This window comes from Zonotrichia albicollis, chromosome 5 (genome assembly GCF_047830755.1).
Source record: "Zonotrichia albicollis isolate bZonAlb1 chromosome 5, bZonAlb1.hap1, whole genome shotgun sequence".
Taxonomy (NCBI): domain Eukaryota; kingdom Metazoa; phylum Chordata; class Aves; order Passeriformes; family Passerellidae; genus Zonotrichia; species Zonotrichia albicollis.
In genome coordinates this window covers 51,799,161-51,827,030 of record NC_133823.1, presented here as the reverse complement: position 1 = coordinate 51,827,030, position 27,870 = coordinate 51,799,161, and the positions used below count along the sequence as shown (strand labels likewise).

At 38.0% G+C, this 27,870-nt stretch overlaps 1 protein-coding gene across 9 annotated transcripts in view; it reads left to right on the top strand.

Moving 5' to 3' along the window:
- Positions 1 to 27,870, top strand: part of SORCS2 (sortilin related VPS10 domain containing receptor 2) — a 531,512-nt gene that overhangs the window by 284,150 nt on the left and 219,492 nt on the right. For all 9 annotated transcript variants that reach the window (XM_074541705.1, XM_074541704.1, XM_026792586.2 and 6 more), the window contains exon 3: positions 16,077 to 16,176. In XM_074541705.1, coding sequence (XP_074397806.1) covers positions 16,077 to 16,176 — 100 coding nt within the window. The remainder of the gene's footprint in view (positions 1 to 16,076; positions 16,177 to 27,870) is intronic.

Genomic DNA, 27,870 nt, shown 5'->3' with positions numbered 1-27,870 from the left:
TGTAAACAGTAATTTGTCTGAATAACATAATAACAGTGTTCTGTGATATATTGCTGTATTGAGATGAATTTAGTGTTCATATACATAAAAGTCACAGAGCTTGATTCCAAGTGATTTACTTATGTAGGTGCTTTTTTAAAGGGGGTCTTAAAGCATGAATTGTTTTCTGGCTCCTAGCATCTCTTCCCTTCCTTTATACATCTTTGCAGAATATTTACCCTTTTCAGGAAATGCAAATTATTTCACCATTCTCAGTTTCACCTTTTCTCAGTTATAATGGAAACTAGGATGGTGAGAGTGGCGAGTGAGGTCTGCAAGCCCATGGGCCAGTGCTTCACAGGTGAGCTGTGGAACTGCATTGCAGGTGTGTTGTTTTCAATTGGCAGTGTATAGTGATATTTGAAATATTCTGAGAGCCCCTTATTTAACATTTTTTGGAGCCAGTTGCCTGCAGACATAATACTTGATATTTAAGGATTTTTTCTTCTCTTTTCTGAGACAGGACAGTAAATTGACACCAAGTGTTCTTAGGCTGAAAGAGAAGATAATAGAAAATTCCAAGGCAAATGCAAATAGGCCTTCTCGACTTTGTCCAAGATGCCTGACATTGCTATCAGTACTGTTAGTGATGCTGTAGTGGCAATTTAGATTAAAACTGTGCCTAGCCAGTTTTCAAAGTAAGGACTAATACATTTCTCTCTCCTTTCTCTGCTACACATTGAGCCTTGTGTAATCACTACCAAGAGATAAGAATGAAATAGGAAGAAAAAGTAGCAAAAAACAATGCTATTGTCATGGGGATGGCAAAGAAAAATAGGTAGAAAAGAAAGACTGTATGTGCAATTAGTGCTGTGATAATAATTGGAAATGCAGTTACTAAAGGTCAGCCATCTCCAAAGGCAAATTTTGCTTTCCTGCTCATAGACTTTGAAGTGGAAGTAGGGGTAGGGTGGGCAGCAGAGGATAACAGATCATATTTCCTTCCTTAGGTCTTCTAATGATGAAGTCACATACATCTCTAGTAATTGTATGCCTTGCAGTATTGCTTATTCACTACAAGCATGGAAGGTGCTTCTCTCTTCCTATTGCATTATACTCTACCTTTGTGTGTTTGCTGCTCAAGGGATTGAGGAACAGCAGAAATAATTTCCGCCCACATTCTTTGCCTTTTGACACATTTACTAAAAAAGACAAGGTATTTTTTCCCCCAAATCTGTTCCTAAAGATTTGAAGAGACAATCACACAGCATAAAACGAAAGCCTGGAAAATCTACCTACTATATACATAACCCAATCTGTATTTTCTTTAAGACATTTCATAAAAAATCTTACATAAACATTCTTCTTTTCTTTCCTTTTATACTTGACAGTATGTGTGTAAAGATGTGAGAGTCTGAATGTGGTGTTACTTATTGTTGTTATTTAGTAAAGGCACAGAGCTGAAATGAAAAGTAATCCAAACCTCATAATAATAAGTAGGCATGACTCATGGATTACTTCTAAAGTATTTGTTCCATTAATCCAACTCTACTGTGTGGTTTGAAAGTAATTACATTTTGAATATCAGCATGAATGACTTAAAGATTTGGGATCACTTGAAGTTTCTTATCAATCATCAGCTAATACCCCTTACTTATAATTTGCATTTTTAACAGAATAAGTGACTCAAAGCTACTTCTTATTTTACTTCTTTTTATAGTCGTTTACAACTTCCTTTGATTGTATGGTAATACCCTTCAAATTTACATTCTTTAGTGTCTTAGAGGCTGCAAGTATCAGTTAGTTCAATTTTAATGTTTTATTGAGACAAATCCAAAAGTTTCTCTGACCTTTGGTAATATTTGGGGGAATATGAAACATCTGAAGCTCAGTTGTTTTGAATGCATCTTTATTTATCTATGTAAAATAGGCAAAATATTAGAAGAATCTGAGACAGATCCAAAAACTACAACAAAGAAAATAATTATCAACTTTAAGTGCTAATCAAAATGCTATCCACACATAGCTGCTGATAGCCCATATGTGGCCAATGCAAATAGGGACGTGATGTGACTGTTCCTTGTTATGCTAGATTAGTCAGTTCCTGGAGACACAGTACTTATATAGAGGACAATTTCTGTGGGATTTGATGGGTCATCTGATTAACATATTTTGTATTATTCTTACTAATCTCGTGCAGTAGAAGAGATGAATTTCCAAGCAGGTAAATAAAGAGAGTGCAACTATATTCACACACAGAGTATTCTTATAATATATTCTTATTCTTATTCTCCCCTTGGAAGGGGGACAAAAGGATCATCAAGTTCAACTCTTAAGTGAGTGGCCCATACAGATGTCGAAGCCACAACTTTGGACTTGGCTCTAAATTGGAACAAAAGATCACTTTTCTTTCTGAGACAATTATGCAGTTATGCAGCAATGCAAATATTTAGGAAACACAAAAGAAAAATATTGCCGTATGCAATTTTTTAATGTAATAATGCTAATGAAGAAAGGAAAGCATTAGCACTTGAATATATTTCCATCCTCCATCACACTCCTTTTTGTGACTCTGAAGTGCAGAAGTGCTGGCTCATGTTAGTGATAGAAAAATTCAGTTCTATACATTGTACATCATGATGAAAGAGCAAACCAGCTTTGAGGCTGCTTTTCACGCTTGCCCAGAGCTTGCTCAGTGAGAGCTAAGAAAAAGCTTTTTAGGTTCTGGAACTGTTTCTGGAAACTATTTTGCATCTGTCTTCATCTCATGTAATGTGGCCTGTCTTGGTCTCAAAACATAATGTTCCTCAGTCCAAAGAAACAAAACCAAACCAATAAAAAAAACGTAGTTTAATGGTTTTACTTTTCTTTAACTATAAAGTGGAAGAATGAAATTTGTGTCTCTTTCTTAAAGTACATTACAGGTGACCCTACTGTCCAAATTCATTTATTATTATTATAAGATCTTTTCAAACTCGAGATGTGCTGACATCCTGTCTTTAATGCTCTTGTAAATCCTGAAGTAAACAAATTTCAAAGACACTTGACTGGTACTGTAAAGACAAGGTCAAAGAGTTGAATGACACATTGTCCTCGTACAATAAGACTACCTATCAATCAGTTTTACTAGCAAATTCTTAATAAAGAGGAGAGATCAGAACATGACAAAAGTGTATCTGGGAAAATATATGTGCATGATGTCCATTTTGGTATCCTTGGAATAGTAGCTAATGATGAACAACCATTACATGTGACCTGGAAATATGGTTGTCTCCTGTAGGAGAAAGTATTCTGCAGTTTATTACTTCTGAAAATTAGAAATAGCAAAAATCTATTATGTTAAAGTGGTCTCAACTTTTTAAGTAACTAAACTTAAATGTGTACTGAACACATTTAAGTAACTAAAAGAAGTAAGATGATTAAGCTTAATTTAAGAATTATAATGTTTTAGTATTGGTAATGCATGGAGGGCAATTTGCAGGCATTAAAAATTATTTATTTCAAGTATTGCATTCACTGATGACGCATTTGGCAAATATATGCTCAGAAGTTAGGCAATTTTTTTCTTTCAGTATGCTGAAAGATTTTGGCATTTTTTAGCATGCTCCAAAAATGTGTCACTATCTTTCATTTCCCTAAATTTTCTGTAGAACCTTTTCTACGGGGTTAGATGTTAGACATAGGTTAATAAATGGTAATGTTAAATAGAGCCAGTCTCCCACTTTAATAGTAGGACACATTCTAAAGTTAGACAGATGGCTCTGGAAGAAAGAAATTCCCTTTACCTACTAAGCAAATATATAAAAACAACAAAATTGTGACTTGAATATCTCATTGTTATTAGCAAGAATATTAAAAATCAGAAAAAATATAAAATGCCTGTATGATAAAGCACTTCAGGTGATTCAGCAATCAAGGAATTATATGTGTCTTTAAGATATATATGTATGATTATAATGAGAGTTTGTTTCAGTAAAAAGAAAACAATACCTGGAGATACAGTCTGATCCAGTCTGCATTCAAGATACATTCACATATAAATTTACACATATTTATATTACACTTAATTTTATACACATTTATATACATAAATGTATCTCACATGGTGAATTTGGCAGTGCTGGGTTAATAATCTTAGAGGTCCTTTCCAACTTAAATGATTCTATGATTTTATGAGAAGGAGAGCAGATAGCACTCTGTGGTTTTCCATGGGTTATTCCACAAATGTAGGGCAGTAGGCATTGACTCCTTCTGACCACCTTACTGTTGCTTTTCTCAATGATACCTGGAATTTCTTTGAAAAACTGCCCTGAAGTGGAAATGATTTGGAAATAAGAACAGTAAATGTTTCTTGGTCTCTTCCCAAATGCTGCCATGTTGGATTTTAATTCACTGGTGTGAAATCAAGCTGGTTTCCAAGTAATGTGTAAAAGATATTTAATAAAACAAGTTTGGTGGGACTAGAGGCTAGAATTTGGAATCTGTGCATTTATTTGTAGAGTAGTTGTGTCATGCTTAACTTTCCCTGTGAACTTGTAGTCTTGACCGCATACGCCAAAAGGTTTGCCAAAGCTTTCATAGGTTAAATTCCCCAAAGTGGGCACTTAGAGTGGAACCAACAACAGCAGAAAAGGATAAAAAAAGCTTTCCTTGGGCAAATCTGTTTTTTTCTCTTTATTTTAGCTTGACTGCTTTGGGCAGTTGAATAAGACTGAACTATATAACTGCAAAATGACATTTAGATAAAATGCTTTTGTGCCACTTCAAATGTAGAGTTTGGGATACAGCTATAATTTCAGACTTCACATCCGAAGATTATGCAAGCTCTGTGTTGTAAGCACTTTTCTTATCAGAAAATGTGAAGGTTTCTTTTGTTGGCTTAATCCACAATGCTGCCAGTTAGGAACTTCTTTGGAACAAGCACACTCCAAGCTTAATTCAGTTCTGCTGAACATAAAGTAAAATAACAAAGCTTTTGGTTTTAGTTTGTGAAGTTGTGGATTCCCCTGCAAATATGCAGTGAATTCCTCCTATGACTTGGTGATGCTTTAACTGTGTTGGTTGTCTACAGAAAATTACTTTTCATGCACAGTATCTTCAGCAAAGTCAAATAATGTAATTTAACTTTCAGTAAGTGCAGAATCACAAGTTAAGTGATGTTGGGAGGGAGCTCTTTGACATCACTGAATCCAGCCCTCATTGATCTAGATCTTTTCCAGTTGACTTTTGAGTATCTCTAAGGATGGAGATACATCAAGGTCCCTGGGCAGCCTGCGGTAAAAAAAAAGAAAAAGAAAAAGAAAAAATTTTCTCTATGTTTAAACAGAATTTGATATATTTCAGTTTGTGTCCATTGCCTCTTAGCTTGTCACTGAGCACTGCCAAGAAGAGTCTGGCTCCATCTTTATACACTCACATCAATTATTTATATACATTGATAAGGTCTCTTCTGAGCCTTTTCAGTTCTCTCAGCCTTGCTCTTTGTGATACATGCTCCAGTCTCTAATCACCTCTGTGGCTTTTTGCTGGGTGTACTCCAGCATGTCTGTGCCTCTCCTTCTGAGGGGCCACAATGCTACACCACATCACTGCAGCTGTATCTCAGCACTGCTGAGTGGGAAGGTTTCACCTCCCTTGGCCTGCTGGAAATGCTCTTCGTGATTCAGCTTTGAGACACTGTAAGCAGCCTTTGATGCAATTGCACTTTGTTGGCTTAGGTTTGATTTGATGTCCACCATAACCTCCAGGGCTTTTTTCTGCCAAGCTGCTTTCCAGCCTGTTGCCCTCCAGTACATATTGATGTGTGGGTTTATTTCTTCCCAGGCGTAGAACTTTCTACCTCACTTTTTTGAGCTTTATTTTTTTTATTTTGTTGTTTGCCTGTGTCTCCACAAGATGTATTACTGATATATCAGCCACTCCTCACATTTTTGTTTAATCTATAAACTTGCTGCCATCATCATGGATCTCTTTCCCATCTTCTTGGACACTGTGAAATTTGCTGCCCTCCATCTGCAGCTGTTCTCTTGGTGACCTTCAAACACCACAAGGCTTGTGCAAGGAAGGAGCCCATCCCCTGCTGTCCCAGCCTCAGAGAGAAAGCCCAGACACCCCAAGAGCCTCAGAGCTGCATCTGCTACGGGCGCCTCCATCTGAGCTTGAGTAGTAGGTGATAGGGGAAGCAGGAAAACAGGTAATAACCTTCATTCCTACAAAAATCCTCCTTTTTAGACACTGGGTCACTTTTTTCTCTTCCTAGTCTCCTTTAAAGTCAGACAAGAATGTGATTGAAGCTTTCAGCTCCTTCAGTGCTTTGAGTTATTTTGGGTGCTGAGAACTATTCTTATTCTGTGGGGGTTGTTTTAACTTGCATTTGAAATTACATGTCAGTAATTTACAGTGGACCAGGCTTCTGTTAGGGGCAGTTAGTCATCACCAAGTGAATGGATGTATTAGCATGTCACCGTGGTATATATCAACCTCCTCTCCCATAAAGCACAGTGGCAGCTGTAAATACACTCTTAGTGCAGCTTTCTTTTAAGAAAATAGATCTAGCAAGGCATGTGTTCAGAAGATCCTTTCTACCAAGGATCATTGCCTTACTGTTTTATTTTTGGAATGTTCATTAACATGGTGTGGAAGCACCATGGATCCATGTGGAGGTGTTAATTGCCATAAAATTGGCTGCTTCCTGTACTTGTTGCTATGAAGTGTGATCTTAGTTTGGAAACTCCTGTGTAAATGCGTGTATTTGTCTTAGGATTCTGTTTCCTAGCAAGCCGTGACACAGTGCAAAATGTGCTGCAATTGCTGTGGCTGGCCCTCTTAACCTGTCAGCATAATTTATGGGAACCCTTCCCGACACCTTCTGCTGCTAATGGTCTCTCAGAGTCCTGCAGAAAAGGCTAGTTCTGCCTCCTAATTTTAAGAGCCATGATGGTGGCACTGCTTGTCTCTTTTCTGGATCTATTTTGGATTTATGTCTGGCCAAGGGTTTGAAAGAGCTGCTATTAAAGCAGAAACATCTGCTGGGGCTTTATGTGCTGCTGGCTTGCCAAGTTCAACAGGAGGCCAAACTACAGCTGATGGGCTCAGCCCTCCACAGGTGTCACTGCAGTTACAGGAGAATGACTGTAAGGGAAATTGGGCTGCTGAAAGCTCTAAAAAAATAAATAAATAAGTAAATAAAACCCCTTAGCAACTGTAGAATGTTGTTAGGGGATTATGGTTGGGTTGATTAGCAAATAGCAGAAACAAACCTTGCTGAAGTGGTTGTGAGTACCTGAATTCCCTGGTGCCCCTGATTGATGCAGCACCTGAGATGTGCCTCCTCCCATTCCTACCAGCTTCCCATCACGTTCTGCATGCTGCCAGCTCAGGCAGCACAGTCACTCAGTGATTTTAAACCTGTTAGGAAAACCTGATTTTGTTTAACTATCTGAATGCTTTCATGATTCAGACACATCATGACAATCATTTGTGGGCAGTCATGGGTGAGGCAGATGATTGTTTTGACATGGACTGTTTTTGAAGGAGAGGGATTCAAAACAATGCTTTAAAATTCCTTGTAAAAGTTTTGTTCTGATGCAATTTTAGTAACTTGAAATAATCACTCCTTTGAAACTGGGCACATGGGAACTCACATCTTGTATGAACTTGAGCTGCATCTGAGCACTGACCAGCCTCCATCCCAGATATGTACTTGCAGTTTCAGAGAAACATTCCAGAAAACTCACAACAGGCAACAGTGGGTCTCTGATAACATTTCCAGAGTCTATTTTCCTATATTTACTTGTTTAGGATTTTTATTTGTTTTAAAAATGTCCAGTTACTCCCTTAGTTTTGCCAAGCATTTGGATTCAGGTGAAGAACAGCACACTCATATTACTGACAAAACTTCAGTTGACTTCATTTACCTTTTTATAAAGTGCTACACCTGGCCATATAGTTCATTTTCCCTCTCACCTCCCCTACAGCAATCATAAAATGGAGATCAGCACATCAGCAGCAAAAGCTAAAACGGCTACAATTGGAGTTAAAGAAAAGTTGTACTTATTGAAGAGTGAGTAGAAGACTGTTATAGTTGGCAGAGCCCATTGCTAGAGGAATAGATAATTGCATGTGAATGTGCATATGCAATTTATTAAATTATTATCAGTTCTTTTTTAATTTAATAGATGTTCCTATTTCAACCAGTTTTATCCAGTGATTACAAGAAAATTTGCTGTTCTGGTCAGAAAGCACAAGGCCAAATTCTCTCATATATCCCAACATGTTTCTTGCCTTCCAAGAAGCTGCCTGACTGAGAATAAAGTTGTTTCAGAAATATTTCAGCTGTGTTTAGTGGTTTAAATAAAAAGCCTGGGCTATGGGAAATGCCTAGCATTTTTCCATGGTGGAAAATTTTAATGTTCCTTGCAAACCTCAAGAAAATATTCTTGAACCATCTCCTTTCCCCAAAGAACAGAAGTATGTAAGATAAGAAATGATTCCTTTGTAATTACTTATTTCCCTTCACAACACTCATAAAGGAGAAATCATACTGGAAGTGATATATGTATGGTTCCACTTCTGGCAATATGGTTAGTAAGCATAATTTTGGAAAATTGCATTTTAGCAACAAAGACTTCTTTTTCCTAAACTAAAAGACCCCAAACAAAAAATATGCCACCAAAACTAAACCCAACCATTTTTTTTTTCTCCAAAGATGGTTGCCTAAATAGGTGTAAGGAAGCTAGTATTATGTAGGAAATATTAATTTGTTTTGTAGGTAATAACTGAATAGTTAATCAAATAGTTAAGTCTCTCAGATGCTCTATAATATACTCCATTCCTTGCTAATGCAGTGCTGGACTTGCAGCTGCTGAAACTGAATCTACACAGGGCTGTTTCTTATGAGAAATGCCTGCATAGTAACTGCTGGTTACACAATACATCGAATTCAGTAATGAAAGTGTGGTAAGAAATTGATCTTTCCCTATTTTCCACAATTTCATTTTTGTTTTTTACTCTCTCATGTAGGTCACTGGAACTGTTTGTGGGAAGGAACTGTAAACAGCATTACTGAAATGATCCAAGTGCAGGACTTTAAAACTGTTAATTTGACTGTGAACTGTTTCAATAAGTTTGTTTTTAACAGGAACAAATGACTGGGATTGATTGTGGGGGAATTTTTAATTTGCCCCCAAATAAATTAAAAATTCCCAGTGCCCCTTAAGGGCAGCGTGATCCAGCACATGCCCCAGCTCTTCCATGGCTGCAAAGCTAAGGAAGAAATAACCAAGAGCTTTTACTTTTTTGCAAAAATAAGACATAACCCTGTCTTGCTGGCGGTGTCTTGTCTGCTTTGTCACTGTGACGCTGCTTGTTTCATGCTTGAGTGGATTCATCACAAGGATCTGTGTAGTGCGAGCGTGGCTACAGGCTGTACCTTCGGAGACGTGCTGTCAGCAAGTGCTGTTGTTGGTGATGGAATTAATGCACCAAGGCAGTAGCTTCAGAATAGGTGTCTAACCTAAACTAACACTTTCTGAGAGGGTAGGAGATGGCTGCAGCTAATAGAAGCTAATGTGATGTTTTGTCAGCCTGTAGAATATAAAAGCTAATTGTTGCAGCTGTGCAGCAAAGTAATGAGGAGCTTGAAAATGTAACTGATAAGCAGAGTGATTATAGGCTAATGAGCAGGATGTTTATGCTATATTGAAGGACTAATGAAGGGCTGCAAAAGATAACTGCTATGGTATACAGTGAGATATGCAGAGTGGGAATGTTTAAATACAGCACAGGAAGATACTAAAGACACAGTGCTGCTAACTATTGGAGTTTGAGCATGAGTGTTGTGTTCATTGTGCAGATGAAGCAATTAACCAAAACCAGTACCTGATAAATGCATGACAAAAGATACTAGTAAGGGAAGAAATGATACTGTACATAAATACATGTTGTGTAATTCACATATCTCCATCAAGTAACACCCCCATCTGTACAAAGAGCTCTGTTTATCACCATCCATGTTCTCTCATAGGAAAACATGAATTGTTCCTGTACTTGAACGAAGCATTGGGTCCAGACAGCTCTGAGATAGGGTAGTTCCTGAAAAAAACATTTTCTTCAAAGATAATTGCAACATCAGGGTAGGAGATTGTAGCCTGGCACGCCAGTCTGGGCCCAGTCAGGCTTGGTACCGTGTGGTGTCAGAGGACCGGGCTGTGTGCGTTGCAAAATAAGGTCATGTCTTATTCGTCACTCTGACATTAGCAGCCAGAGCTCCTGAGGAGACATCTGGCTCCCTAAAGTCACCTGCCATGGTAATCCTGGCTTTTATTGTTGGCTACAGAGGACTGGTTTTCCTTCCACTGTGGCCAGTTGAATTGGATATGTTTAAAGCTTTGAATAAAAGCCCAGTTCTAGAACATGTGATGTTTATGATCCTTCTTGAATCTTCACTTGATGCAAATGCAGTCTTTTGGGTTCTTTTATTTTTTTTCCACATGGAATTTTTGAGGTCAGCAATTTACCATCATTAACACTTGTAATTATTGGAAGGAGTCTATAACTATGAATGGAAAGTTGCACCATGTCCTGTACACAGCATTACAGAACAGGTCACTACAAATAAAAAGGCATTACCAACAGCTTTTAAAAAATCTGTGTTATCAGATATGTGATCAATATATGATATCAATAATTGATAAGTGAAAACAGGACATGTTAATCTCTAGTGGTTTTGGGAAAAGTAGGTAAACCCTCTATTTCCTAAATATGAAATTGCTAAAATATTTTATGTTACCTCTAGCCTCTGCCATTTATTCTGTAGTGTAAAACTGGATTAAGGAAGAAGCATTTCTATATTTTTGGTTTTGGGAGGGAAAATGTGTAATTCCCAAAAGGCTCAATTTTCTGGAAAGTAGAGAGAGAGAGGTATTTCCAAAAAGTACTCCAGCAAAGCTGATAGCTGATTATTAATCTGTTAATTGGATTGCTGGGTGTTAATTGGATTGCTAGGGGTCCTATACTTCTACAGTCTTTGAAGAAACTTTCATCCACATGAATTCCTCAATATATGAATTGGGTGTTGGAATTCAATGTTACAATATGTTTGTTCTCTGAAGAAAGGCTTTGGGGCTTTTGAGGCTTTTGGTTTTGTTTGAAAGGATTTTATGAGGCTAACCAAAGCCTCTGCAATTTCCACATTGGACATGTAAAAACCTTTGAAGGCTTCTGTGCTATTTAAGTGAAGATGATGAGTTAGTTTTCCACTTCTTTAATGATGTTCCTCTGGTTTCTTCCCTTTCAGTAGGCTTGTCCTGGTATTTGTTGCTGGAACCTCTGATGTATCTGTTTTAGATACTCCATCAGCCAGTTCTTCATTACTCTGCTGTAGTAATCTGTTTTCCTTACACACATTTGACGTGTAGTCAACAGTGTTATCTCTATTATTCAGGTGAGGAACCAGAGCACAAAGGAAATCCTACTGTTAGATGTAAGTCTGTCACCAAGCAAGAATCTAAAATAATTTATCCTGTATTTTAAAAGCTCATGCTGTAAATCTTGGACTGTTCTGCTGACTGAAAGGAGGGGAAGGTGGGAAGACAACATTTGCAACAGAGTCTGGAGAAAATTAAGTGGGAAGCAGTTGAGTGAGTTTTATGTACAGATCCACTCTTCCTTGATTCTCTAATGTGCATCTCAATTGAACCTTTTTTTTGACAATTTCCCAATTATCTAAACCAGCAGATCTTTTGTATTCTTTTCTTTCAAATAGACTTTTTTTTAGTTTCACCAGTTAAGTGGTCCAAGAGTCATTTGAAACCTCTTCATTGTTGTCTTCCAGGATTTTAACTTAATAGAGCTTATACAATATGACCCATTTGACTAGAATGAATCTTGAGTTAGTCTTCAAGAAGAAAAAGTAGAGGAAGTCTGATGAACATGTGTGTTAAATGTTCCAACCATTCTCTTTTGAGTGTGTCTCTTCAATTAATTAAAAAAAAAAAAGGAAGGAAGCATTTTTTTGCAGTTGATGTGTCCTTTGAGTATTACATTTTATTTGGGAATGTAACTTTCATCTCTAAGAATCTTAATTAACATTTTACTATATTAAATTTTAATTTTTCTTATATATTTTTAAATATCTACTTGTAAATAAAACCTGGAAAAACAACTAACAATGAGCAATGTTGAATCATAGGTGTGAGTCACAGGGGAGAGCTTTATAATGGTAGTGAAGTTCAGAAAGGCAAACATTTGGTTCATGTCTCTTTCAGTATCTGCTAAATTTCTTCTTTCTCAAAATTTCTGTTGGGAGATATCCAGATCCCATGTTTAGGTACAGTTCCAAATTATGTTAGACACAGATTTATTTTACCTCAAATCTAAAAAATTTACATTTTTGAGGATGAGACCTTAATTTGCACAGAGCTTAGGGGCTTTGGGAGTTTTATTTCATGAGAATACATTTCTTTACCACTTGGACGTTTTCCCTCCGATTTTTTTGAGCTTACAATATTAAGCTAAAAGAGCTAATTATGTCTGTGCTGTAATATCATTGTATGATTTTGAGGACTCTTATCTGAACATGCTGTTCTTTCTGTGAGAACTGATTTTTTCCATAAAGGGAAAAAAACAAAAAAAAAGAGAGAAGACTAACACATATTACAGCAGAAGTATGTACCTGGCTTCAAAAACACCACAAACTGTCTGGCTCAGGTTGTGTGATGTCTGCATCAGTATGTGAGTAATCAAATTGTTCCACCATCCAATGGTTCTGTCACCTGCGTACTGGAAGATGTGTATCCTGTGAATCCTCCACTGAGTTTTGCTCAATGAAGAAACACCCTTGTAATCTATAACCTATAGTGCACAGGTGGATACACAGCAGCAGGAAGCAGCCTGAGTATAGCTTGCAGTTTTCCCTGCAATGTCTCACGTAAAGCCAAAACTCTGATTAACTGTGTCCAGATCACTTAGAACTGCAGGTCAGACTCTTCTTTACAAAGGCAGTCTGTACGTGTCTTGCTCCAGTTTATGGAGTTGTGCTGTTGTGCTGCCACTTCAAATAAACCATGGTATAGGAGGAAGTTTTACTCTTCTCATCAGGTACATGTGTACCCTCTTTCCATTAAAACCATAAAGGGCTCCTCCTCTCCTTAATTTTGTACAAGTACAAATAAATGTTGAAATATATATTGTAATAGGCGTGCACTGGGATCATAGAATTCATCTTCCCCAACTGTCTGTAGCTTTGTAGTGCTATTAAAGGATATTCTGTTCTAGCTGCATGCTTCAAAATGTTAGTTCTTTCTATATCCAGTCAGGAACTTCGAAGTTACATCTTAAGTGAAAAAGTTGAGGTGACCTGTTTTCTCTGCATTATAGTAGATTTGGAAAACCAATTATTTTGCACAGTGCCTGCCTTGAATGATGTCCTTGAACTATGTCCTCTTGTATATAAATGTCTCAAAGAATAGCTGACATTCCTGGGTTCTCTCAAGTGTGAGCTATAGTAAATAAGATTTGGAAGTCAGAATACATTCTTACTCTATAGATCCATAGATCTTCTTCCAATCATGTTTTTCCTGTTTAGGCACTTTTCAGGACATACAGTTGCCTATTTTCTCAGGCTGGAACTGGATTTCTTTTTTTCCTTGAGATTGCTAATTTTTACCTGAATAAAATTTTTGACTGTATAGTTTTATTACATTTGTCTGAACATACCATACTTAGTGCTCTCAACCTGTTAAAACTTCATTCATTTTTTGCATTCTATCTATAAGTCATGAGAATTAGAAGGGAAAGTTTTGGACTAGAACTTTTTATCTTGGAACTTGCTTATCTTTTTTGGGCTTCCTGCCTGTACTCTTTTCACACATTGACAGAGTTGCCATGGTGTCCTTCGCATGGTGTCACTCTCCAGTGGTCCCATTGTATTAATCCTGGAACTGCCTCTTCAAAGTAAATTGAATCATCTTTAAGGTTCAGAGAATTATTTCAGGATGTTATTACTGGGCTAGCCACTGACCTGATATTCTTCCCTCAAAGAGAATAGACTAGGTTATGTTTTCATTATACATACTTGTTCTGCATGGTTTCAGTACATCTGTCTGAAGTTGATATTTTAAGTCTTTGCTTTAATTTCTTTCTGTCAAATACCCCTGGCAAATTAGGTGTAGCACTGTCCATCCCATTCCCCTTAGAATTTTAATTAGTTCTGTGCTGAACACTGCAGTTTTATGTGTTTGATATGTACATATTTATTTGTCAAAATCGAATTGCTATGATTCAGTTAATTCTCTAATACATTGCTGTATATCTGCAGAGAAAGCAACATTGTGGGGGGTAAAAAATCCCAGATCAAATCTATTCAGATAACACTATAAAATGGCTAAACTCACAGCTTTAGGCTGGAGGATGGCCTGAGTGTCATAGTGTTATGACCAGTTGGGTTGGACCTCTAGCAGAATTAGTATTGGATAAATACTCCACTAAACTGGTGGAGAAGGAAAAAAAGCAAGGTAAACATGAACCTTTCTAGGTATTCCTTAGGGCCTGTTTCAGGTATATCACTGTCTGCCCACTATGCCTGCTGATGCCAAAGACATAGAAAGCTGCTCCATGGCAGCAGCTGAAAGTTCCTGGATCTTGTGGAAGGCTGGATTGGTGAAAGCACAGAAGATGCCTCTGGCTTCATACAACATGCCCTCCAACTTCAGTGACGTTCTGGGTGACACTGGGACATAGGTGGGATGCTCATGGTGGCCTTCTGTGGGCATCAGCCCTTCAGGGAATAACCTGCCTCTTATGGCTTGGAGGAGACCACTGGCAGTGGGCTACTTCTCAATGTGTACACACTCACCCAGGGATTTGGTTCTTCTCTGCTCTCTCTTCTTGTACTCACACAAAGTTCAGCAGTGACTGCCCTGGGTGAGGAGCATGAGGCACCAGAGCTTGCTGGGGAGCAGTGAACAATGTAGAAAGGGACTGTAGGGCAGAAATCACTACACAGGCAGTGCAGTGTCACACTGGGTGGGACAGTCTTGTCATGGTTCGCTTGGACATGAGAGCTTTTGAGTGCTCCCAATTGTTTGAATGATGCAGAGTTAGGACAGGGTACCTTCAGGCCTGCTTGTTATTCCAGGGAGAGAAAAGGGTGTGAAGAGTGGGAGTTCTCACACCAACAACTCTCTGTCCTAGGGTGTGCTTCTCGGTGAAGAAGGGACAAGTGCCTTAGATGTGTCTGAGTCCCTTTCCAAATGCAAAATGGATAACTGTAAATATGGAGAGGGCATGTGGTGCAATTTGATCCTAAACACAACAAGCAAGATTTCATCCAAAGTGATTTAAATTTGGGTGACTTGCTTTGAATTTCTCTAACATTTCTTTATATTAACATTTGTCCGTAGTTTTTGTAATTGAAATTGGCAATACAACTGCAGAGCACGGATGCCATTTTTCACTGGCAGCTTTTCAGAAGTATGGAACAAATTCTGCAGAGTGCCCACATTTAAAATATTCATGGAGATGTCTCTGTGACATACTGATGGCCAAGTACTGACTTTCCTTTTTTTAATTGAAAATTCAGTGATCTTCTGAAAAAGAGCTGGAGGAGTGGATGGGATACCTTTATTCAGTACTAATTCTGCTAGAGGTCTAATGTGAATCTTCCAGATCTTGGGCCAAATTCTTCTCTTAAGCAACAGCAAACTCTGAAGTCAACTCTTCTTTTTCTGCATAGCTGAGGAGATGCTGTTAGTCCTTGCCAATGAGCCTGTGCTCTTTATAGCTCCTTTTTTCCACCTTGTGGGTGGTGATGGAAAGGTGTACGTGACAGGCTTCTGTCACTGAACAGAAAAAAAACAGACTAGCACTGCAGAGAATTCAGAGTACAGACAGAATTAACCATTTTTTTCAAACCTAGAATTTAATTTTCTTCATAGTAGTGGGTTTCTTTTAGTAGCTAATGAACACTGAAAAGAGCAAAAGGATAGCAGAGAAGCATTGAAAATGGACAGTTAGTGCACAGAGAGGGGTTTTCTTTGCAGAGTTTCAATGCTGAAGCCTTTAGAAAAGAGCACTTACAGATGTTTGATTTCTTTCAGGTCTTCAGATTTTGGGACATTATACACAAAGTTGAATCTACAGCCTGGGATTGCCACTGTTATTGACAATTTCTACATTTGTTCCACCAACAAAAAGAAGGTATGTGGCGAAAAACCATTTTTGTAGTGCAGGTGAGATTCTGGGACTATGTAAAGAGTGTTTTACAGGTTTTCACAATATAGGAAACTTATTTTCATGATGGTGAAGATCACCTTTGTGCATTTGTGACATACAGAAGTGAGATACTTACTGTTCCTGAATAGTACAGACAGAAAAAAAAATACCTTGATGGATATGGGAACCTTATGAGATCATTGACTCATATGATTCCTGGAAATCAAACTTTCATAGTGTTTTCCATGTAAATGAAAAAATGAAATTCTGTGGGTTTTCACACATCCCAATGGATTCTGGGACTAACATTCAAACTCTTCATCTTTAATACACAAGGTTCTTAACATGTTCCTTAATATAAAGTATAGGGATTGGGCAGGCTGTCATTGATTATCATGTTTATCCTGTGTAGAACCTTAATTAAACAAATTTTAAAAACCCCTCCCCATGAAGCTTTCTTAAGAAATGTTCCTGCATCATTACTGAGAAACAAAACACTTTTCCTGGAACCTGGAAAGGTTAAGTGGACTTTATAAGTGAGAACAAAATCAACCCACTGAGTGTATTTACAATGGATGTTATATTAGAAGCAAAGGAACAATGATTATGGGGAAAAAAAATCACAGTAACAGCCCTTCTATGTCTTAAAAGTGCCTGTGATTTAAATGGCAAGAATTGTGAAGTGCAATGTGGAACATAAGCACAGTGGGTCTTTCATGAAATAAGAATTTTCTCTTGATAAGGGCCTTTTAAATCCAATGTAATACAGAAACACTGATTTCCAGTAGAGGCCTCTGATTGGAAGAACAATGTTTGTTGTGTTTGTCTGTCTGTTTTGCTTAATCAAAAATCTGTAGAAATCTGTAAGGTTGCCTTGATGATTAAGTACATATTGTATTTCTCTTGAACTTGTCACTGGAATTTTGTGGCCAAGCTGTGCTATGTCTGAAATTGGTAATATATTTTTAATCTACTGCAAAGCCAGAAAGTATTATTTTGTTTCTTAAAGTGGAACTGCCAACAAGCACAAAGTTGCTTCAGATTATGTGTTTCAGATATACAATCTGCTGGTGGTTTCAAGTCCAAAAGAATAAAACCAAAAATCTTTACCCATCTCAGTTTCTGGAATAAAAGCTAGAAGGATGAGATGGATGAGAGCCCTATGGAGGATCTTTCCCAGCTCAATCAGCTGCAGCATCAAAGCCTGCTCAAGCACAAGTGTTCAGTGACAATATGATTGTGCCATTTGTGTGAAATAATAAACAGCCCTAAGATCACTGCTAAATTTCAAGCCTGAAAGACACACCAGTGTTCACAAGAACCCTCATCTTAATCCTAAGAAAAATCTATATTCTCCTGAATTTCACAAGTTGAAGTTCTTAGAGATACAAACCCCACTTAGTAAGCTAATATGATATTGGAAGCCACCTGATACAGAAAGTCTCTTTGAGTCAATATAAATACACTATTTTAATGAGGATATTTGCTTCTATGAAGGTGTTGTTCATCAGTATACAAACAACAAAACCAGCAGAGCAGAAAGGATTTCTAGAGCCTTTAAATGATGCCAGAGGGAGATATATTAAAACATGGAAATATACATACATGCATATGTGGTACAAAAATGATGAAAGCAGTGGGGTTGCATGCTTTAGCCAACAGCTTCAGACTGTTCTTGGAGGTTTCACAGGGACCTGTGGAAGGTAAGAGGGAAGTCTTCATGTTTTAAGAGCTTCATGTTGTAAGTTTGTTGTAATGGTAAATTTTAGGTGCTGGACCTTTGATTAGGGCGTTAAGAGGAAGACTAAGTTGATCTCACACAAGTTATTTGGGATGATGGAGGAACACATATGTGGAGGGATAGAATGTAAGAAAATAAAAATAGTGCAGAAGGTAGTCGCACACCTGAGGAGCTGAAGCTGTACTAATCACCAAAGATCAGGAACAGACCTGCCCTTAACAGGCCACAGCTGTGTCCAATAAGAAGATTGCTACAAAACAGTGAGTTAGCTGGGTGAGGAGAGAGATGGGGTTTGTTTGCTGTGCTATGAGGAGATGCCCATGAGAAATCACTGGAAAGGTATGGAACTTTTGAAACAAGATGACAATACTTATCTCCCTGTCTCTTTCAGCACAGTTGCACTGGGGGGAGTGGAATATTTTGAACTCTGACTCCCTTTTCTGAGCTGAGCAGAAGTCTTAGGTTTTTACTTGTTCTTGATGTTACTTCAGATCATTATGGTATGGGTTTACTTCAACCAGTTCGCATCTTTTATAATGTGCTGAAAATGGAAACTGGAGTGCTGACTGCATGTACTGAAACTGAGTGTGCACTTTAAATTTAAAGCATAAGTAGTCCCATGCTACCACTTAGCATTTAGTGACTGGGAAAATACATGAAAGCAAAGATAAAATACATTTATGGGGATTTTTAATATTTCACATAGTAAAAAGTGTTCTGTGATTTAATTTCATTTAGCCATTTTTGTCATCTGTGGAAGAACAGATTCTGCACATTTAAAGCTTATCATTCCCACCTCAGTGTCATGAGGGCATTAACCACACCTGATTTAAGTTCTATAGAATTAGGTATCTGGTCAAGCTCTCTCCCTCTACAATTTAAAAAAAAAAAACCAAAAAAACACCAAACCAAACAAACAAACCACAACAAAAAAAGCAAAAACAAAAACCCAAACAAACAAAAACCAACCAAGTGAACAAAAAAGAAAACACCAAAGGAGAAATATGGGTATCTCCAGGCTGTTCATACTGTTAAAATCATAGTTCTTTGTGAGAATTCAATAAGAATAAGGAGATCTCTGTAACTGACTTTGACTGTTGTGGGTTTGAACAGAATCAAACTGTGGCTTCCTACAAAGAGATGGGTCATGGTTTAACCCCAGCTGGCAATTACGTACCACAGTGCTCTTGGCTCATTTCATCCACCAGTTCCCTCAGGGCTTGTGGATTCCTCTCATCAAGTCCCATGGACCTGTGCACCTTCAGGTTCCTTAGATGGTCTCAAACCTGTTCTCCTCTACCATGGCGAGTTCTTCATTCTCCCAGTCCCAGCCTTTGCCTTCTTTGATTTGGATGGTGTGGCTAGAGCTCTCATGGACCAAGAAACAAAGAGATTATTTGTTTGTCAGTTTTGAAATGCAATTAAATGAAATAACTGCTAGAAGGCTCCAGTCTAGCTTTTGGACTGACATAATTTTTACAGTTCATAGCTTCCACTGTGCCAGCTCCTGGAGTGGCTTAGGCTTTCACTCAACTTGCCTCCACTCTGTGAGCTGCAATCATACCAGAGAGAGCAGAGGACTGCTAAGTGAGCTTTATACAGTAAATGTGAAATAGTTCCGGAAATTTTCTGTGAATGACTCTAATTTTCATTTTCTTAAGATGTACTGAAAATGATGCAGTTGATTAAAAAGTGCATTAACAAAAAGTACAACAGCACCCTTTTCACATCGTACTATGTGGAAAAAGGATTGTATAAAAACCCCCACAAGGTTATAAGGTAAAATATTGGAATGTTGGGGACTGAATAAGCTGAAGGAAGTATGGAAATCATCTATAAACCTCACTATATTCATTCAAAAAATGGCACATTCCATTTTGCTTTGGAAATGTGCCATAGCCTTCTATGAACAAGCTGTGGTGAGTACTGTAGGCTAAGTTAAGAATCTAGAAGGAGTTGTATCAAGGGCACGTCCACACAGTCTTTTGCCAGTTGTGGTAAACTCATTCACTCTGTGTCTTTTTCTGGCTGAAGGCAGCAGAACTCAAATGCACAAATTGTGTTGCTGCTGTTACCAGAGGACTGAAGCTACGAAACCAAGTTTTGACAAGAAATAATGGCAAATCTCTGAAGAGAGAGCTTTAGAGGGCTTTGTTTGTTGCTCTGAATGGACCTTTCTGATTAAATGATGGGATGGAGGGGTGAACTGTGGCTGTATTGTTTGTGAGGCAGAGTTGAATTGCAGTCAGCAGCTGCACAAGTAGACAAGATTTTGAACTACCTGCAAATGACCAAGTAGGATCATAGATCATCACCCTAAATGCCATGAAGCAGCAGAGTAATAGGCAAGGTCACACTCTAATTAAGAGTTTATGCTTCCTAAGGATGCATTAATATTTGGTTTGCATTCTGTCTGGTTTTAGTGTAGTATTAACCAGCAGCTAAAGACACTGATATGATTTTGGAAAGCTGTAGACTAGTGAAGGGGAGTTCTGCTATGTAAGCTCTCTGATGCTAACTTCTCCATTTGAAGCACTTTTTCATTGATCTGTGTTATAAAATAGCTTTTCCCTCTGCGGGTTGTGCAGTGATAAGGGATGTCCCTGCACTTTAAAGAACAGAATTTATGTAATTATCTCCTTTTCAGTAATTAGCACATGCTGATAGCGTCAAATGGTGCAGGAAATCCATCATATACCATGTGCAGGAAATAATTTGCTTTGTGTTCTCTGTTTTCCAAACCAACATTTTAATTGTGACTTGGAAGTGTGATGTGTGTGGTTTATAGAGTATGGGATTAAGACTTCCATAGTGTCAATCTGGAATCAGGTGAACAAAATTCTTTCTACAGAAGAAAAAATTTAGCAGAATTTAATTTCACTAAGCTAAATTATCAATAAAATATTTAACTTTTTTTGGAGCATATATGCTGTTGGATGTAGAAGTTACATATTTGATTTTATGTAGTGTTGTTGGGGAGGAGTTGAATGAACACACTGTTTTTTGGGTTTTTTTTTTTCCCCTCACATCCAGTGCATATTTTAATTCATGCTAATGCAATTGGTGCATCCATCCTTCTGTTTATATGCTTTTGGAAAACCTGCAGCTATAAGCAGTTTATATTCAGGCTTTTGATATTAAGAGAAAACAAGTATTGATTGTGATACACTAACTTATTAGTTAAATGAGTTGAACACTTACATTTCCCAGCTGTCACAATAACCAATAACTGCATGTTTTTTTCCAAAATAAAAGACAAGGTGAAAAACATATTCTTGCTTGCCAAACAAGGCAGAACACTTAAGATAGTAATAAAGATGTAGACTTTTTTATACACTATTTTAACTCCTGATGATTTAAATAGTATGTATTATACTTTGCAGAAGAGTATTTTCCAGAACTATAAAAGCACTTCCCAATATGCAGTTGTTTTGAGCAATGTTTGTAAGCACTTACAGGTTAATGCAGTCCTACATAATTCTGACATTTGTCTTTCAGAGCAGAACAATTGGTTGTGGAATTTGTCAAAATGCAGTATGACTACATTCACTTGTAAGGAATAATTCTACTCAAATATCAGTTTCCTTAGAGACCATAGCAGAACATCTCCAAATATAGAGAGCAGAATTATCTAACACTTTTACTAGTAGTCCGGTAAGGGATATTCCTTTCAATAAGATGAGTTGAGGAACATTTCCCTGTGAAATTACAGAATATGAGTTTGTATGTGGGGATCTCTAGCATGATGTGTTCTTGCCTTATAAGCAGTGTCATCATTCCATTTTATTCCAGTGATGCACCATCAGAGCACTAATGTGACCTGACTGCATCATTTTGCTTAAGGCTTAAGTCCATGACTGTTCAGTTTGTGTTCAGGTATTCTAGATACTACCAGAAATATGCCCAATAATTGACTCTTTTTTTCCCCCACCCATACTTTACTAGTTGGTAGATTGCTGTGAGAGGCAGTCCTGGGCAGGAATCCCAGGTGTTATTCACACACAATTGATGAGCAGTTGCTTCGTTGACAACCCCAAAGCTGCTAAATGCAAGTGGAACTCAATAGGTTAAAACAGTCAGAGCTTTCACTGAGCTGTTAGCTGAAGTCACAGCCCACAGCAGAGGTTCATGCAGCACTACAAAGCCCATGACACATATGGGGAGGATTTGATGGATATTGTTTGATGGGGTGTGACTATGTATATGTGGAAAAAGTAGGATAAAGCTTTGAGAAACAGAGTGGAACTGTTGAAAATTAAAGCTGTGGATGAAACAATGGCTTGGGATCTGGCTATTAAAGAAGTATTTGAGTTATTTACTGGCTAAATGGAGGGTAGGAGTCATAGCTTTCCAGCTGGACTTATTTCTGCTATGGTTGAGAAGCCAGGGCTTTTTCACAGTTTGTATGTAAACAGGGCTGCATAAAAAAATATCTAACTCTTATGTCATTGTCATATTCTAACTCCTTGTATCCCTTTAAACAAGTGGAAGGTAGGAGCAGTGTTACTGCTCTATTTGAGAATATCCTCTCTCCTAACCAGTAGATTATGTATGCATTTTCCTACTGTGTGACAGAGACAGGTTTACTTTTGTTTCCATCAAAACTCTTTCTGTGCATTTCTCCATTCTGTTCTTGTATGTGCAGAGCTAGAAGGAATCCCCAGCTCTTGCTGATCATGGTTTGATCTTGTTGATCATCACAGATTTGTCTTTGAATACCTTTTGAATGCATGTCTGCTAAAACATTGAACCATGCAAGCTGAAAGTGCCTCTGAAGTTTTTGTGTCAATTCTACTCTCTTGGAACCAATAAATATTGTACAGTACACTGTCATTAAAAGATGCAATTGATATTAAAAAAAAAGAAAAGAAAACAACCCACAAAAAATCAGGCAAGCCAACAAACCTGGCTAACAATACAAGTGAACAGCAGAATGCCATGACCATGTAGGTTTCCCATGGTATGTAGGTATGTAGTATAATTGCTCATCAAGGTAGAAGGTGTGTGAGCTAAATGGCTGCATGCTTGAACATTCTTTATTTTTCTATCCTAGAATTCATTTGATGCTTAGAGATCTCAATTTAAGTTTTTGAGACTGACCTTCCACTGTGATTTTGTAGCCTAATGTGCAACTTTTGCAATCTTTTGTGCTCAGGCATACAATTATTCTGTGGAAAAATAGGCCTGTCTTTACAGTGTGCTCATTATAGATGCTTTTGTTCTGTTTTTATGAATATCCTGTCTAAAACTCATTAGTCATAAAAGCACACCAACAACTACCAAAAAGACGTGATGTTAAATTAAGTTTACTGTAGTGAAGCCAAAAATAAAATGACTAGTTGGTGGGAGTACAACATAAAAAAGATTTATGTGAAAATGGAAAAGACCTCCGAGCAACTGTTAAGAGACCATTGTGCATATGAGTCTGCACTTGAGAGACATCTATTTCCCTCCCAGTAATTCTGGAAAGAGAAGGATTCCAAGCATTGTATTTTCAGCAAGGTTTTATTTGCGATTATGATGAGCAGGGGTCATTGCTTGGAGAAATAGGAGCAGTCAATCAAGAGCATGCAGCAGAAAGCAGCTCTGAAGCTGCACCTGGGGGTGGATGTGCTGCTGAGGGGTGGCTGGGCAGAGGGCATGGGAATGCACAATATTCCATGCCGGGGGGGGGGGTTTAAGATCTGAGATTTTTATTTGCTATGTTTAAAAATAAGGGTAAATTAAATATTTGCAAAATTTAGACCAGATTGTTATTTCAAGCTCATTATTTTAAAATGTAGATTCTTAGGCCCAATTCTAAATTTAAGCCGTATGCCAGAGAAAAATATGGAGGGGGTGGGAGGTGTGGATTTGCTGAGCAGGACACTAGACAGGCTGTGTGTTTCCCTTGTCCAGCCTGCCCATGTGCTCATTGACCTGAAAGAACTTTTGAAATCCTTCTCTGCTTGAGATAACAACTAAGGGAAAAAAAACCTGACATAATCAACCACAACTGTCTGCAGTAGATCTCTAGACCTGAGTGAGACCCGAATGAGGCTTTTCTCTGTCATGGCAGAGAATTTAATGCATCCTAGCAAAAGCTACAAAGGTCTTCTAATCAATAATTATGAGTACCATAAACATCTTTATTTTAAGGCTATGCATTTCCAGGCAAATATCATCCTGGAAGATTTTCTGATGCAATATGGAACTTGCAGAATTAAATATAACAAGGAGGCAAATCATAATATATGGGATATTCTTAACAAGATGAAGCAGGAGAAAATATAACTAAAAATGGGAAATGGTAAAGGATTGGTAACAAGCCTCTTACTGTACTCAGTAAGTATTTAGCTGGTCACCAAATCTGCTTGGATGAAATGGGTACAGGTAAGTCTATAGAACACTCAGGTTTCTGTTGAACTAGCATAAGCAAGGTTTTTGTGATTGATTTAGGTTATTTATATAAATTTCAATAATCTTGTATATTGAGATTACTTTTGTCTAATTATTTACTGAACATCCCAACATGCCAAGAGGCTGTATCATGTTCCCCATGTTGCGGAAGGGAAGAAATTTGGAACTCCTTCATCTTAATTCAGAGTCTAATGGCAGGAACCAGGAGGTCTGTACTAAGGAGGTGATGTGAAAACTGCTAAACTGTATTTGACGAGAGATGAGTACCATTCAGGAGGTCTGCAAGGATTGTGAGCAGGTGTATTCCCCAGACAGCCCCAAGAAAATAAAGATGTAGTGTGGGTGAAACATATTCATCATGCTTGCCGATGGATTGTGTGCATCTCCTGGAGCCCTGTGTGTTTCCTTCTCATGTCTGCAGGGATGGAGTGGTGGATGAGTCCCAGCATCCACACCTCCTGCTCTGCTAGCATTGTACAGTCTCCTGATGTGTCTAATCCTACTTCTCTTCACCACTGCTGTTCAACTTCCCTTGTGCTGACCACACAGGCTTCCCTGGCTCTCTCAGTAGCATCTCTCAGAGATGCAGCAGGACTTTTATCCCCAGAGGTGGCATGGAAGCACAGTGGAAATGAACAGGGTTTAAATGGTGGCCATGGACATTTTGCAGGGCTGGCAGTGTGCTCAGCCCCCTGAGAATCCCTGCTGCCCCCTGATCTGCTCCAGCAGGAGTAAAACTGATGTTAAACCAGTCAACTTCTACAATCAACCTGTCATGTCACAAGCAGGATTTCTAAACGATTGTGGAAATTAAGCATTACAGTGACTTTGATTATTCCACTCTCTTTGTGGCATTTACTAGAAGGGGTGAATGTAAGTGCTTGCTTACCTATTTCTAATTCTGAAATGAATCCTGACTCCCAGTTTTCCCAGCACCCTGCTGCAGCAGCAGCAAATGTCTACTGAAAAAGCAGCACCTGTGTGGCAAATATGTTCTAATGCAGCCTGCACCTATGTGTTTGAGCACAGTCAGCAAAAATTCTTGCAAAAATAAAACAGGATTTTAATTTATTTTTCCACACAATGTGTTTCTGTCAGAGAAAGATACTTTCTCCTGGAAACTGGAATCTCATATTTAACTAAGCCATCTCTGAAGCCTTCTTGATGTGGTCTCTTTGGGGCTTGTACTAGAGACAGATTTTTTCCATCTGTGGGAGTAATGCTGCCATCCTTTCATAGCAGAAGATTGCTATGAAATGAATGGTGCATTCTCCTTAATATTGCCTGTTTGGTTTAGAGGAGGGATTTTCTGCACTCTTGTTTAAGCTTGTGACTAGCAGATATTTCTCTCTTCACTGTTCTTTTGGTGGTGTTTTTTTAACCTTTCATCATCTATTTCTGCTTTTCCATTTCCTAATCTCTTTCCAAAACTCTTTCTACTTTTCTTTTTTTCCACTTTTGAGCATTACTTCTTCCTACATCTCACTCATAGATTGTGGACCATATTAAAGTTTTTTCTTTCACAGTTATAATTACTAAAGAAAAATATTATTTAGAAGAAGGTAGCTAATTGTGATTTTTTTAACAGAAACATAGACTGTGTTCTTGGGATGATAATAATAATAAAAAATCTGCTGGCACATCCTTAACTATCATTCATAAAACAAGTCTCTTCAACAGTGGTGGCAGGATGATTCAGTCAGGGAGCTGTTAGCCAGCAGACCTGACATCAGTTTCTATGACCTTGAGCAAGCCTGAGCCTCCTTGAAGCCTGACTTCCTATTGCCTCATACCTTGTAATTGCATTTGCCTGGTGCAAAACCACTGTGACATGACATGATTTGACACCCTACCTTGAGATCAGTTTGCAAGGTAAGGTTTGGCACAAAGTACAGAATTATTCTGTCTTAGTTTCCTTATTTATAAACTTAAGACCATAATACTGAAGTCTCTAGATCACCTCTGATCCCTAAATAAGTGCTGAGTGTTTTTATGAACCCATTTCAAGACAAATGCACATTTATCAGGTATTTTTTGTATCACACCCCTGCAGTATTCAACAGCATTTTAAGATTTGCAGCATGCTGAAAATAATTGTTATAAATATGCTCCTGTATTTTTAAAGATTGCTTAGCTTTTATCAGTCATGTGTGGTTCAGTACATAGGTAATAATTTGAATATGATAGTAATACTTTTATTCTCGCTGAAATGAGAAAAGTCAGCTTTTTGTCCCAAATAGAACAGGATTAATTTTTGCTGCAATTGCGGGATCTACAATTTAGAGATATTTTATTCTCAGTACTCTAAACAAAATTAGCAGTCTGGGTCTTGAATTGGCTTTCAGATTTGGCTAATATGCTCTCGTTCTTTTAGAAAGCACAAAGCTGTGCAGTGAGGGTGTGGGATGGAGGTTTGTCAGGTAGCACTGGGCGATTGTGGGTGTTTATCTTGTAAAAATTGGTGCCAAAAACAGACGACTGCAAGTTGCGGAAAAGCTGTGCTTTCAGTGTAACTATGACTACAGGAATCAGCCTGGGATCCATGGGAATAATCAAACATCTCATATCAATTTAAGATAGTAAATGCACTAGAGTAGTTTTTTAGTGCTAATATGTGTCCTGATTTTTTTTTTATTTAACCATACCCATGAACAATTTTTTTTCACAGATTGCATCACTCAGTGTTTAAATGCTTTTACAGTTTGTTTGGGATGCAGTGCTGGCAGGCATAAATTAGTGTGGTTTGGCTGAAGTTCCAGTCTGTCCATGAGAATAATAGTGTCTCACACTTTGTTCTTTCTGTGAGCTCCAGGAAAGGCAGTGGTTCTCTTACCTGCTGCTGCTGCTGAGGATTTCAGAAAGGCTTCTCTGCTCTGCAAACTGCTGTAGCACTGGAGCAGGAAGTCTGGGTCTATATTATTCTTTTTACATATTTGCTGTGTAAGTCTCAGGGATGCAGGATTTGTGCCGGGCTTTGCAAAGCAAAGGCTCCTTAGAAACTCTTACATGCTGTATATTATTGCAAAGCCTAGCTGTAACTTTTCACTTGACTTAGGCTGACAAAGTCTATAAAAGTGTCTGTTCTGGACTAAATTTCCATTCAGGAGGTACTAATGTATTGCTGGGTGCGTTGCAGGACCATATTAAAACCACTTGTGTGCTGCACTTTGCCATAAGATCTCAGAATTTTATGTGTATGTGGATGACTTGGCGTCTCCTGTTAATAACTTTGGGAATTCTGGAGAGGTTATAAGATTTCCCTTTTACAGATGTGGAAGCAGAAAGATGTAAATTACTTGCATGGGAAAGAAATTAGAGAAATTTAATAATATGCCAGACATCTAAGCCAGTCTCTCAGCTTGAAGAGTAGTCATGAAAACGAGCCTTTTTCATCGCAGCAAAATATTAATTAAATAATTTACATTATTTCCAGTTTACGGAGGAGTTTGGGCTTGTGGAAGATCTATCAATACCATAAATATCAGTAGTCAAATATATGAAAGTATATATTGATGACCAAAAAAAAATCAGAAAGTTTG